At 38.6% G+C, this 14,692-nt stretch overlaps 1 protein-coding gene across 3 annotated transcripts in view; it reads right to left on the bottom strand.

Annotated features, from left to right (window-relative positions):
- Positions 1 to 14,692, bottom strand: part of ryr2a (ryanodine receptor 2a (cardiac)) — a 122,978-nt gene that overhangs the window by 24,522 nt on the left and 83,764 nt on the right. For all 3 annotated transcript variants that reach the window (XR_004949793.1, XM_024263394.2, XM_024263396.2), the window contains exons 71-88: positions 14,089 to 14,216; positions 12,553 to 12,745; positions 12,108 to 12,190; positions 11,743 to 11,900; positions 11,568 to 11,655; positions 11,354 to 11,446; positions 9,885 to 10,055; positions 9,746 to 9,805; positions 9,537 to 9,671; positions 9,186 to 9,298; positions 8,781 to 8,877; positions 8,599 to 8,705; positions 6,519 to 6,570; positions 6,371 to 6,418; positions 6,199 to 6,298; positions 5,994 to 6,073; positions 4,570 to 4,646; positions 4,319 to 4,392 (exon numbers count right to left, since the gene is read on the bottom strand). Coding sequence is in view for 2 of the 3 variants with exons in the window: in XM_024263394.2 (XP_024119162.1) it covers positions 4,319 to 4,392; positions 4,570 to 4,646; positions 5,994 to 6,073; positions 6,199 to 6,298; positions 6,371 to 6,418; positions 6,519 to 6,570; positions 8,599 to 8,705; positions 8,781 to 8,877; positions 9,186 to 9,298; positions 9,537 to 9,671; positions 9,746 to 9,805; positions 9,885 to 10,055; positions 11,354 to 11,446; positions 11,568 to 11,655; positions 11,743 to 11,900; positions 12,108 to 12,190; positions 12,553 to 12,745; positions 14,089 to 14,216 (1,857 nt within the window). In the remaining variant the exon portion in view is untranslated. The remainder of the gene's footprint in view (positions 1 to 4,318; positions 4,393 to 4,569; positions 4,647 to 5,993; positions 6,074 to 6,198; positions 6,299 to 6,370; positions 6,419 to 6,518; positions 6,571 to 8,598; positions 8,706 to 8,780; positions 8,878 to 9,185; positions 9,299 to 9,536; positions 9,672 to 9,745; positions 9,806 to 9,884; positions 10,056 to 11,353; positions 11,447 to 11,567; positions 11,656 to 11,742; positions 11,901 to 12,107; positions 12,191 to 12,552; positions 12,746 to 14,088; positions 14,217 to 14,692) is intronic.

Raw genomic sequence — 14,692 nt, 5'->3', positions numbered from 1 at the left:
CGACATTTGGGGAAAGGTATCCCTAAAACTACCAGGTATTAAAAATCAGTCAAGAAACAGAAGTAACTCCCATCTGTCTGGAAATATAGCCTGGCACTTCCTGTTTGTGTTGGATCATCTACAGACAGGAGGACAGAATTGAACCTGAAACTGTCCACATATCATTCAAACCTCACATATCTGCTGAACAGATGACCTGACATAAATATGGAACGGATTTGCTCTGGTTAGAACGGCCTCTGACCACGGTGCAGACGGCCGCCTGATATGTGGTCCACAGCTCACCGGCTGCATCTGGCAGAGGAGGGGGGGGGGGGTGTTCAGTGAGAGTCATCGTGGTCAGCTTTGTCAGAGATGATATGTGTCATAGGGAGGAGACATCATGGGGGAGGGTGGCAGAGATCATGCAGATTTCAGCCTGAAAATGTCACATATGTGACGGAACATGTGGGAAGTCAACACTGTCATCCCTGTAAGGTGTGGGGGGAGGAGCATTTTAAACCAACTGGGTCATGTGACCTTTTATTTATAGGCATTTATGGAGTATAATGAGGGGATGTGGGGGGGATCCAGTTCAATTTAACAGGAGAACATGAAGGATTGATGCACTAAATATAATATTTTTCATTTTATATATTTATTACTTCTATCACAAAAATTACTACATTATCGTTTATTAATCAGGGGGGCACTATTTCAAAGGAATAAACATTTTTTTTTTAGAAACTTTGAGTCCAAAGAAGTGTAGACTCTTTATAAAGAATCCACATTTATAGATATTAATTCATCATCATGGTGATAATGTGTGTGATCAACGGGTAACTCTGGATTTCCACCTGATCAAATCAGAACAAAAACTTCAAAGAATGGTATTATGGTAAGTCAAGCATATTCGAACAGTGATCCAACAAGGGGAGACAAATCTGTGAGAGCACAGACAGGAGAGTGAATGGGCTGTGCATCAGTGACACTGACAGACAGTAGTACATGTATGGCAAGCCAATAAGGTCAAAAATCATCAGGATTTATGTCACAAAAAGGAAGATTTTGAACCACAAGCTCTGCTGTTGATGTTATTTTTTCAAAGGTGTGCAGTTTTAGTCATTTTGTTTTTAAAGCACATGGATCCACAAAGGACACCACAGTCACTTAAAACTCTACGACAAACTGGAGGACTTGGGTCGCACATGCCAATAAATGTTTTCGTCTGTATGGTGTAAAATATTACCAGCATTTTCATCTGAAAAATCCTGCAAATTTTTCAATGAAATACAGGAATAAACCAGAGGAGAAGCAGTAGAGTGACAACCCATCTATAGAATATTCCAATATTTGACTTAAACCATGTGGGTAATATATTTGCAGATTTCCGAAACATTTTAAAAATATCAATATGACTTTCTACAGCCTTCTTTACTTACTTATGTGATGTATATCAATACTTTCATTGCAAATAGAAAAAAGTAAAGGATTAAAATGGATTCAATCTCCATTTTAAAGTCTTAGAAATAAAATGTGATGTAAAGCTCTCATCTATAATAATAAAGATTAACTGTCAGAAAATATGAAGGATTAAGATCAAAATCCTTCCATCTGTCATCTTTGTGTGCGAATGCTTTGAAAATATACAACTTTGACAGTTGTCAGTGTGCATGAATTAATAATGAACGTTTCAGGACTAAAGGCAAAGATTTTAGGATTAAGAATTAAGAAAAAAGATCTCCAAGTCAGGATTTATTTACACACATTCTGAGCTTTTGAACAAAGTTTATAATTCCAAAGTATTTTAGCCAAAATGACCGATTTCAGGAAACTTACACTACTAACTACTACTAATATAATATCTTAATACAAAAAAAAGAAAGATAGGAAAGAAAGGGAGGGATTTGTGATGAGCTACTGCCTCATGTGCTGTGATTGGTGGATATTTGTTTGTGTCTTCAGAGAGAAAATCGTGTCATTGACGTCTTAGTTCATTGAGAAAAAAGTTTATTTCAAATCTTGAAGATTTGTGCAGCACAACTTTTAATATTTTGCAGATTAAAGTGTGTAACTGAAAGATAAAAAACAGAAACAAAATTGCACAAGATTGTGCATTTATAGAGTATTTCTGCAACCTTAGAGAAAGCTGCATTAAAAGTCTAACACTTGCCATTCCTCAGGAGCGGGTCCACAACCTGAAGAGTGATCCTCTGATCTGGAGGAAAAAGATCTCCAAAAGGAAATTATGTTCTCATTTTGTCTACTAGAACCACAGGAAAAACATGCCAGCCATCGATGTATTAAAAACAAAAATCATCAGTTGACTCCTTCTCTCTGTGGAAAAGCTACTCGATTCCTGCTATCTAAATGAGCTCAGAATATTTTAAAGGCCGTTTCACGCCAAGGTGCTTTACTGAATCGTTGTCTTCATGGAGACATAAACTGATCAATCAAAACAATGAGAGACAGCGTCAGCTTTGTACCAAACGCAAGAGCAACACAGCAGGAAATCCAGAACACACTTTTAAATTAGTCAAAATAACCCTTTATCAGCATAAATTATGATCACCTTTGACCCTATTGACTTGCCAGACTAGGCAGGTTGTGCCACACATCACGTGCACAGCGTTGTTGTGACTCATTGCTGTGTGTATTACAAGGATTTTACTAGAATCTGGAAAAAAAGCAATATTTTCTCCTGAACATACACACTAATGTCCACATCGGGCTGTTGAGCTTAAATTACTTTCCTTCAAAGTGATACATATTTACTGTATTTTTCGCACTATAAGGTGCACTTAAACAGATTTTTTTTTTAAATATGACATTGAAGTGATTTTGATAGGTAAAAATTACCAGTTTTTAAAAAGTTTGGGTGTTATTGTGAATATGCTAATGCAGCTAACCTGTAGCGGTTTCCTTTATCTCTTTAGTAAAGGTTTAGTAAAAGTAAAGTTTAGTAAAGGTTGGCAGTTAGCCATAGTAACATTTGTTTTAGTGGAATCATCCTGTATTTATGTATATGGTACAAACAAGGTTGGTAGCTACAGGTATTGATAATACGCTAACGTGGCTAACATGTAGCGTCTTACAAACAAGTTCTACAGTTACTGTAAACATAGTTAATAAAGTTAGACTTATCCCTAACTTTTCTGTCTCCCTGAACCTTGTAAAGCCCGCTACAGTAAACAATTGACAGTTTCTTTGTTTTTTAATTGAGATTTTACTAAACCCTTTAACACTTGGGGCATCACCGGTGACGCTTAAACACAAAATCTCTAACATAATGTAGTTTTTCAACCATTAACAAGATCAACGTAATTCCAGTAGATTGTAGATTCAAAGAACATAAATACTGGAGCTCTGGTGTTAAAGGGTTAATAAAAAATAAAATTAAAAAATAAAATAAAAAATTATTGACATGAATGTTCATTTAAAAAAGCACCCTAATTACCCACCATTTTAAACATTTATTAGGAAGAAATTTATTTCAATACATAAAGAAGTCATTTATAAAAACTTATTAACAATAGGTGAGAAAACTTTTCCCGCCAAAAGTGTTTTTGAGATTTCATGGAGGCAGCCATTTTGGAATGAGCAGGAAAAAGTGTTTCTACTGCCTCTAGTGGAATGATGGTGAACTACAGGACAGAAAACATGAACCATCATGAGTCTTTAAGGAGTTTTTTGATCATGTTGATCACATAGAGGTCTCAGAAGTGCATGTATCAATATAATATTAATGGTTATATAGGGTTAGTGCACCTCATTTATATGAAAATAGAACATTTATTTGATGTGCGCCCTATAATGCGGAAAATACGGTATTTAAAAGTCACTAAACGTACAAGTTTTCTTAGACTCAAACACTTTCAGAGTTTTGATTCCAATGATTTTCAAAGTCATTATATTGTCCAGTATTACAGTGCTCTCTTGAGTTGAACAGGTGATGGACAGGTGAGCGGCAGGTGGATGGACAGGTGAAACAAACACACGACAGCCCATGGTTGAGCTACAATTAAGTGAAAATTAGAAGGATTTTTTTCCACTATTATTAAGTCCAACATAAGTTAATTTATCTGCTGGTGATGCTTTGAGCCAAATGTCTAAACTGTACTTTCCATAGACATGCAGGTCTAACACTTTCTTTACATTCTATTGAGAAAACAATAAACATTTTTATAGGATTCTTGCAAGCAAGCTTTTTGAGCTCAATTTAAATGTTTTTTGAACAGAATTAGAATTGCGGTTCTTTTTTCTGGTGTCTTGACATGACATTTAAAATTCTTGATTTCAGTTCACTTCTAAAAACATACCCTGAAGTGGTAAGGCTCACCTGATCCTTCCTCCGTCACCATCCCCAGCCCCTCCGCTTTGTTCTGCCGCTCGAACGCATTCAGGTCCAGAACACTGAAAGATTATAAAGCTGTCATGAATCTGCCAAAACTAACCAAGACTGCACCTTTGAATTAAAAAAAAAAATCCTTAAGTTTAATGTTTTTACTCGTCTTTAATATCATGGATGAAAGATTGACAAAGAAGAAAGACATTTCTTTGAGAGCGGAAAATAGACGTTTGAAAAGTTACCTGCACGACTGCATCAAACCCGCCAGACTCTGAAAGAAGCCCACGTCCTTCTTGTCTTTCAAATAATCCAACATTTTCTGTCAGAATTGGACAGAAAATGAACAATTAGAGAAACTGGACAGTCAAATGCAACAAAACTAAAGAAAAAACTAAGCTTGGGTTGCATTCTGACCAAATTAATCAAAACAATGCCCCATATGACCATAAAAATCACAATAAACTTTTAACTTTGGGGGAGATTTAATGTCTTTTTTTTATTATGATTGACCGCTGCTCCTGAAACTACAGAGGGGTCAGAGGAACTGTCAGAAATACAGCTGGTCATTAAGCAGACCAACTTCCTGATGGAGCCACAGAGTTTATGTCTGATTAAACAAGATTGCACCGATCTTCCTGGATCCACACCTCTTTCAGGCGAGAGAATCTGGCAACACAGAAAAAAAATGGTGCTCAAAAATTAATCGCTAGAAGTCCCTCCCCCTGCTGGAGACGTCCACAAAAAACAAAAAAAAAACATAATTTGTCCCCAAAATCATTGGCCAGAAGTCATCTCCCGGAACCCTCCATCTTAAACTTTTGATCTTTTTTTTACCCTTTTTTCCCCCTTTTTTTTTAACCCTTTTAGCTTTATTGAAAGAGGAAAAAACTGCATTTCGTCAGATTTTTCTCTGGGGGAAACAAACAAATTTACAAATTTGAACACTTAGTAAGTTTGTCATGAAAGAAATAAAACTATCAACGTTCTCTGTCTCATTTGAAGCGCATCTAAAACACTAAACTGTTAGTTACTATGGAGCTAAATCTGGCTAATATTATTTGAAAGCAAAATAAAATATATATAAAAAAAAAGTAAAATGTCCAAAACTTTTTGCTATTCTAAAATAAATGTTGTTATTTTTATTTTTTAGCTTCAAATGTTCTGTTTGTTAGGTTTCAAAACTCAAAATTTCAATTTGAAAACTTTTTTTTCAGTCCCAAAGCTTTTTTTCACTTTCAACTTTTTTTTTAGTTTTTGAATCTGAAAGTTTCAGTTCAGTTCAAAACTTTTGGCCCTGTTGTGGCACGTTGGGGCGGGGCTAACACGAAGGACCAATCAAAATCCATGAGGGTGGTAACTTCAGTCTCAGTGCGTTCACTGACTCATAGAACTGTAATAATTACGGTCAGAAAATGGCTGTTTAGTCTGTGCTATCATAATCTAAAGTTGTCCCAAGACGGGTGTAAAAATCAGAGTTTTATTGCGTCCAAAACTCTGTTCTAGCCCGCTCAAAGTGCCTTTCAGGAGCAGCTCATTTTCAGTGGTGCATTCTGGGAACAGAATTAACCTCTGATCCATGGTGGGATAAGTTACTATGGCTGTAAACGCTGAAAGAAAATATTCAATAAAAGAAAAGAATGATTTAAAAACACAAATGTTATATTACCTGCTGCACTGTGGAGTTTCCCCCATTGAGAATTGCAATGCCCAGTTTGAGAGTAGATGCTACCATTGGTCCCATCTCACCTACAGAAGAAGCACATTATCAGTTAAAAACCAAACAACCTACCCCTCTATTCCTATACAAACCTGTGATAATCAAGAACAATCTTTCACAAACTGTATCTGTACTGAGGTCCAATAGGGCTCACCTTTACTAGCGCTGATGGTCTGAAGCACCATCTCTGCTGCTCCGCGGTCATGCAGCCGAGCCTGCTGGTACAACAGCTTCTGCTTCTCCATCTCCTTTTCCTACGTTTGAAAGGACACATTAGCCCTGATGCAGCAGCTGAGCTCAACAAAAACACTGAGAGGATCTTCTACTTCAAAACTCTTGACTTCCCCATCTTCTTCCTCCTCGTCATGGCAACTCTGCATGAAGAAGAGGTGAAGAGACAGTTGAGTAACGGTGATTTACAGAAACAACTAGTTTAGAGGACAGTAGATCTGTGATGGATTCAGCTGTTGGTACCTTGGCCATGATGTCAGCGTAGGCGATGTAGAGATGGTCCTCGTCCAGTTTACTGCAAACACAAACAGGAGCATGAACTGCAGAGGCTGCAATAAGTCTGGTTTCAAAATTGGGATACATAAAAAAAAACTTGATTATTTTAGCCTGGTATACTAGTAGTATAGTTACTATACTTCCTACACTACAAGTATATGATCTAGTATATTTGCTATATTTATACTAAAGTACAGTGTTGGGTAAATGGATTTTTGAAGGGTAACTTTACTTAACTTACTGGATTAAATTGTAATTAAATTATCTTACTCATTCCCAATATAAAAAGTACTACTAAGCACTACTCGTTACTTTGTTTTACTTTTTTCCACTCATACAAATCCTCAAAGGTATAAAACTGGGACAAACAAGATACTCTTATGAAATCCACAAAACAAAAACATAGAGGGTAAACAAGTGAAATCAGGTTTTTTAGAACCTCATTAATTACACCACATGAACATGTGAAAATGTACATTGTAAAGCAGCCTACATAGTGTGTATACAGGTTGCTCATTGACACTACAGCAGAGGAAAACAGTTTATCTCTAAGACAAAACCAGCACGTAACTCAAATATTTTTGACACTGTTTTCAACAAATTGGAAATACACATTTCCACTGTCTTTATCTTACTTTGACCAATCCCAAACTCAGTTTTTTTTATTAGTATCTGTTTTGTTTCATTTAACCAAGAGAAAATGTCACCTACAATGGTTTTACTGCATCAAAATGTAATTAATTAAGTCATGTGGGTTTCTGCTGTTTAGTAATTGTAATTAATTCCTAAAATTTATTACAAAACTCCATTATTGACAAAATTAATCAAATTACAGTATTTGTCACTTTGTAATTAATTACCCACAGTACTGCTTTAGTATATGTCATAAAACAAATTTAATAAGTGTACTACTAGAAACATATTCTTATCCTTTTGAAAACCCACTCCGACATTAAATTTGTGTTTTTGGTGTTTTTAACATGTTCTTGTGGCATTTTTCTGATGATGGAGGAAGTACAGGTATACAAATAAAATTAAGCTATAAAGTTCTGCTTGATTCAAATCATTGTGAATCAGGAACAGACAATAAAAGATGTTTGAACCAGATTGTTTTATGATGAAGATAAATACATGGGGTGGGTCACAATATCCCTGTCCTCAGCTCCCAGCAATGGGAAGGGAAAGAGGGCGGGGTTACTCTGCATCAACGGCCCCGCCCACAGAAACTTTGTCCTAGAACAGGGGTCGGCAACATTTAACAGTAAAAGAGCCATTTGGTCTATTTTTCTACTGATCAAACTCTAGATGGAGCCGTATATTTACATTTTACCTTTAGTAGAGGCCAAATTAGCGAAAAATTTAGCTCGTTACTTAATTTTTAGCTGAACTCCAAATTAGCATAAAATTCCTCAGTAAATTAAATCAACCAAAAATGTAAGCATGTTGCTAAAAGAAAATCTAAACTCTAAATTAGCATTAAAACTCCAGTAGATAACAAGTTAGCCAAAAATGTTGGCATATATTGCAAAAATATTAGCTAAACTCCAAATTAGCATAAAAAACTCATTAGATACGAAATTACCCCAAAAATCTAGCATGTTGTTTAATTATTAGCTGAACTCCAAAATAGCCTCAAATTCCTCAGTAAACTAAATAAGTCCAAATTTTAGCATGTTGCTAAAATAGAAGCTAAATTCTAAATTATCCCAGAAAATCTCCAGGAGATAACAAATTAGCTGAAAACATCAGGATTTTCTTCTAAAACATTAGCCTAAACCTCCATTGGACAAAAAACTAGCAAAAAACGTTAGCATGTTGCTAAAATAGAAGCTAAACTCAATTTTTTTTTAAAAATTACTATTATTTGATCTTTCAGAGAACCACCATGGAGAGATAAAAGAGCCACATGTGGCTCTGGAGACGCATGTTGCAGACCCCTGTACTAGAAAATGACATTTTTTTTAATTTTTTTTCCTAAAAACAGCATAATCATAATTAAAAGACCACTATAACAAAAGCTGAGGACAACAACAACACCTAAACCCACCATTTTTCTGTAAGCGCCGTCCGGCTGAAGAGCTGGATGAGCTGATGCAGAGGGTCCATGTGCTTCATCCCCTCCTCTTCCTCAGCGGGCTCCTGCTCCCCTGCTTTCTAAATTAATCAAGCAGAACATGGAAGGAGGTTACAGCAGGCCCTGCAGAAGATCCAGACCCCCCTCACACTCACAGCCAGGTCCTCAATCAGCTGGTCTTCAAAATAATGCTCCTCGGCTTCAATCCATGACTTCTCGTAGCCCTGGAGAAACAAGTTCACAGCGCGGTGCCTGAGGAGACAGAGAGAAAACATGACGAGAATATTACATTTTTATCATTTAAAAGGCGAGCAACCATCCAGATTTTTCTAAAAAGTCAGGATAGTTGGAGTCCCTTACTAAACGGACCATGTATTCAGAGTAATATGAAAAAGTGTAAGTAAATGGATAAAAAAATCAGAGAGATCTGTCTCTTTAAAGCCAAACAATGACTGTTGAACCAGAAAAATACACTTTTTAAAAAAGAAAGACGGGGAAAATTGCTCCTTAACCCAAAAATATTACCATACATGAGGCCAGCTATGAGACGCCAAACAAACCTGGGCAGGTTGTAGAGCGGCGCCATTCTGAAGCAGGCCACCACGGCTCGTTTCCTCTGCTTGGACAGAAGCTTGTGCCACACCGCCTTCTTGCTGCGCTGGGGATGCTCCACCTGCGGACACAGAGAAACGCCTCATCTTTGGAAGTTGGGAGTTACGACTCCTGATGTAGAATTATGGGATTGTATTTCTTTTAATGATTTGGAGCGGCCGTGATTGTCAAGGTCAGTTCCTGTCTTTTAATCCTCCGAGTCTCTAAATTCTTTATATTATCTATTTTCTGCTTTTTCCCTGGATCAGGGACAAAACATCATAAACTTGTGTCAGAAGGAGCCTCCAGACAGGACACACCTGATCCAGGTGGAAGAGCACATGAGCGATGACCAGGACTCTCTCCACAGTCTTGTCTGGGTCTGAGGTGTCTTCTTGGTGGTGGGGGAGGTCCCGGTACAGCGCCATTTGCCAGCGGATAGCTGGATCCTCCAGCTGCATTCACAGATCATTCATTAAAAAACCGCATGAGCATCTCAACTTCCCCAGACCCTTCTAGCACCACTCACCTTTCCCTGCAGGTGCAGATTGCTCCTCAATGTTTCTCTGACTTCCTCCTCCGTGTCTTTCTGTAGATGCAACAAAAATAGTAGCTCCGTCTCATGCTTTTGCACAGATACTCCGGTGCTCTGACTCTGGTTCACTGACCTGAGAGAAGCGGCTCTTAGCGAGCGCGATGAGCTCCTGCTCTCCAGGAGCGCATGTGTTCAGGCCCACAGGTAGCAGACGCTTCAAGGTGGCAACAATCAGACTCGTCTGCATGGAGTATCGGTCTCCCTTCCTCTTCATCTTCTTCCTCTCCTGGTCTGAAACTATCCCCTGAGGCAGATGTTTAATGCGTCATACATACAAGCAGAAATATATACCATTTTTCGGAGTATGATATTTATTTTTTTTATTTGGCCAAGGGTTTGATTAAAATGTGACTTTTTTAATATATAAGAAAACCACTAGAGGGCGCTGTATTTACCACTGACTGCATAGCAGAAGAAGAAGTATCACATTCTGGAACAAACATGGAGGAAAATCTGATTGTTTTCCTCCTGAACTTTAAGATTTATATTTTTTATTTGCATCTAAACATTATTACTCTTGGTTTTTATATATTTTTTCCTTGGACTAATGCAGAACAGCAACTCATCAAACTGGTTTACAGAAGCAGTGCTGAAAGCGTCGTCATTCAAACGCGAGGCTGCAGCGTTCGCTCTCTCTTGGAATGAGCGCCACTCGACCGGTAGGTAGAAAAGAGGCAAGCTAGTGATAGCATAGTCCAAAGGTTTGTCTCTAAGCCTTTAACACCGGAGCTCCAGTGTCTATGTTCTTTGATTTACTGTAATTTTTTTTATTGTTAACACGATCAATGTGATTGTTAAAGATTTTGAGTTTAAGCGTCGCTGGTGTTATGGGGTTAACCTACTTCTCAATTTTGCAAAATGCAACGTTGGAAATTTTGCTTGACAAATCGATTCGTCAGTTTTTTAAGCGAAGCTAGCTGCTGTTTAGTTATGCTAGTGCTCAATTTTTTTGGTTTTCTACATGTTTTGATGAAAAAATTAAAAAATATTTTTTTTGATTCGCAGTCCACTTTGTCCAAGTAGATTGCTGTAAAAAATGAATGATCTCATGAACACAGACATGCTGACCAATGCTTATGAGGAGAACTTCAAAGATCTCTCAACATTATTATTCTACAATCAATTTGAAATTGTCCATCTTGATTTCTCACCAACTGCTCTCGACCCCCCGCGCGCTCCGTAGCCTGCCCACTATGTTAATCTGATCGCATTTGTCAATCGCGGTATGTTATTGTGAAAACTTGGGTATATTTTGAAAATTGACCACATTTTCTCATGTTTCGTGGTGTGACTTCTTGCCTGACTTGACTCGGACCGCTAGCAGATTCTGCAAAAAATAGACCAGATACTGAAACAATTGGTGAATGACACGTGCCAATCACGTCTGTTGTGAACTACACCATAGTTTGTTCTTCTTTATTATGTATAATAATTTGCTGATGTGGCTTATAGTCTGAAAAATATGGTAGTACCCGTTTTCCAGACGAGTTATTAACTCACAACTTGTCCATACTCTTTAAACATCAGTCCTTGTTTTCGTACCTTTGACATCTTGCACTTTGTGTCAGAGATCAGGAAGGACATGTTGTTGATTTCATTCTGGACCACGAAGTTCTGTTCTTCTCTCTTGAAGTTCTGTAGATATAAAGTGTGCTTTCAATCATCCATTCAGCTCACCATTCTGAAGCTCTCCAATCTACTATCTGTCTGTTTTTCTTCTGGACTTAAGAAGGTTCGGGTCTGAAACTAAACTTACATGAGACTTGGCCCAAAAGATGAAGACCTCTGCCACCATCCCAAACAGCTCCTCTGCATCCGGGTTGGACTCTTTCAACCAGCGGGCCCTGCAGGAGGAACGAGGCTCTTAAACACTTGAATGACACAAAGTCTGCACCTACGCAAGTATGGGGCAGTCCGGAAACGGTTCATACCTGTTGTAGTCCACAAACCGGATGAGAAGTGGGTAGAAGGCGTACAGGTCCCTGACCAGAATGGTGAACTGGTCCATGATGAGCAGCTCTGTTTCGGACATCTCGCCTCTGCCTTCAGCCCGGCTGTGCTCCTCATCCATCAACACAACTGCTGCTTTCTGTACAACACAACAACAACACAGGAGCTTTAAGACTTCCTCAGGGAAGTTATTTTAGTTCCATCTTATGTCCTTTCTGTTGTTTTAATAGTTACATCCCAAGTACATTAATACCAGCACCAAAAGAATCCAAAAGAAAGCTCTGCCTGTAAGTTAACTTTTTTTTCCAACAGCAAACACCAGAAAAGTGTAAAAAAAAAAACTCACTTTCTTGAGTTTTTCCATCAGAGGCAGGAAGTGGGTCCGCAGCAGCTGAGGTTTGGCTTTACTGATGATGGGCTGTGAGAAGACTGACAGTAGAAATACACATGTGATCAGTGCAGGTTTGAAGAACAAAGATCTAGCTGCTGTTGACTGATAAAGCATGAAGTCCAAAGATTAGGTTTTAAGCTACATTCACACCACCCCCAGAAACATGCGTTCAAGTTACCACTTTCAGCAAAAAAACAAAAAGTCTATATAAATGCGTGTGTATGCGCGGTTTTGGCAAAATTCTATATATATTTTGGCACAAATTTAACCCCGTACGACCAAGCCTCGGCCAGACTCCGCTTTCAGTGGCCCCAAGGTAACCTGAATTTGAGACCTCTGCATTGGAAGCTCCACAGTTGGGGTCCTCTGACCTCCTCCTACAGAAGGACTCTGTCTGTACCTGCCAGCCTCTTCATCCAGGCGCCCTCGTCGATGCCTAAGTTGTTGTAGATGATCTTTAGAATGTTTCCCAGCAGAGTGTTCATGTGTTCAGAGGTAACACAGGAACAGCAGGTGTCGGCCTTCTCCGGGTTGCTTTCTGGTCCGTGCTCCCACCAATGAGACATGTAGCTGCACAGCATTGGCAGCACCACCTGCAGACGACAGGAATACCAGAAATCTGTCAGTGTGGGGGTCACGTAAGAATGAGGATGATACAGAACCAGGTTCAGAGGGACTTTCCTCGACACAAGTTGGAAGAGGACTCAAGTAATGTTTGTACAGATCAAAAGATACAGTTGAAGTGTACGATCATAAAGAATGAAAATCAAAAAGAGGATAAACTGTAGAGGTTTCCAACACTTCTATAGTGACCCTTTGTCTGCATGGCTCAGACTTCATGCCTAATACCCGGTTTATACTTCAGTGATCAGACAAATGAAGCCAAGAGGGTACTCAAGCCAGGGTCTCATTGTGCCGGTCCCAGACCCCGATAAATACAGAGAATTTTATCAAGACGGGTATCTAACGTAAAATCTTTGCTAAACCAAATGATTGAAGACCTATGATTGGTGATTTTCTGCGGCGATTCCTGAAGGGAAAAGCAGAAAGGAAAAGAGTGATTGGACATCGAATCGATCATATTGCATCCCTACTGCAATTGTGCTTTCTAGTTTATTGGTCAGTTTCACTTGTGACTGTCCACTATAACTACTACAAATTTATGAGAGGCATTGATACTTTTAAAGCCTGATGTGATAGTCTAGGGGTAATCATAGGGGTTACAGTATTTCCTAACTCCTTCAATCAAGTTTCGTTTACAATTTTCTGATTTTAGTTTTCTCCAAGTCAGGAACATGTGATTGTAATATGTATTAAAACACAAATAACATCATGAGCTTTAGTCACATTATGAAGCAGTTGGGGCAATGACCAATGAAGTGTAAACTGGGTCTTAGGGTTCTTCGTGGCATTCTGTCATTCTTCTGTTCTACCTTAACAGTTCTATGGCTGCAATGGAGAATTTTTTTTTTTTTTTTTTTTGGTTAAACCGTCAACAAGTCTTCATTTGCACCTAACGAGATTCTTTTATTGCCCTTCACACAGTTCTTTGGTTTCATCTCCAGTAGTTTTTCAGTTTCACCAATAACTGATCTACAGAGTCTAGTCAGATTTCATTTCAAGTCCGTCTGTAGAGTTCGATCTTTACTCTGAGGTTCTATGAGTGGGATGAAGAACCATTTAAACCAGCATCAATGATAGGGAAACTGTGGTCTCCAACCCTGGCCCTCCAGCGATTTATGTCCTGCTAGTCATCCAGCTAACCCTACACTACTTGCTGCTGATTACTTTTGTTTAGGTGCTCATTCAATCCTAATCTGGAGTCACCTGATCCAGTAAGCAGAAATCAGAGTAAGGGTGGCTGGAAAAACAAGTGGCCATGAGCTCTCAAGAACCAGGGTTTGAGACTAATGGTGTCCATGAAGAAACAGTTCACCTCCATGACATGAGGCATCTGCGTGTATTTCACTCCAGACTCTGCCAGTTCCATGATTTCTTCCAGAGACTTCTGCAGGTTTGGGACTAAAGGACAGACGTCCCCCACCGGCCCGACGAGGCCTAAAGCTGCAACGTGAAAGGACAAAAGTGTAATAACACAGCCGAACCAGATACTGATCCCCAGCAGGGTCAGCTGGTATTAGTGATGCCACAAACGATTATTTTAATAGTTGACTAAGCACCAATTATATCTTACAATTAGTTGACTAATCAGGTTGTGCGCAAACTGAATGGAAAGCGCACATCTTAACAAGCATTAGCTTTAAACTAACTAAAAATGAGAGAAATAGCATTACCTGTGACAATGCTAGTGTGAATGCTGTAAGCTGAATTAGGCTGCTGTAGAAGCTAATACTGATAGCTGAAGATGCTAAAATTGACAGCTAAAAATGCTGAAGCTGATAGCTGAAAATGCTGAAGCTAAGAGCCAACTAAAATATTAGACTAAATTAGGCCATATTAGAATAAAAGCCTAAGTTAGCCAAACAGCTAGCATGATGCTCAAATATTCGCTAAACTCCAAAAGAGCCTTAAAAACAAAA

Source organism: Oryzias melastigma, linkage group LG19 (genome assembly GCF_002922805.2).
Source record: "Oryzias melastigma strain HK-1 linkage group LG19, ASM292280v2, whole genome shotgun sequence".
Classification (NCBI taxonomy): domain Eukaryota; kingdom Metazoa; phylum Chordata; class Actinopteri; order Beloniformes; family Adrianichthyidae; genus Oryzias; species Oryzias melastigma.
Note: the sequence above shows the minus strand (reverse complement) of the source record. Positions and strands in the feature narration are given on the sequence as shown.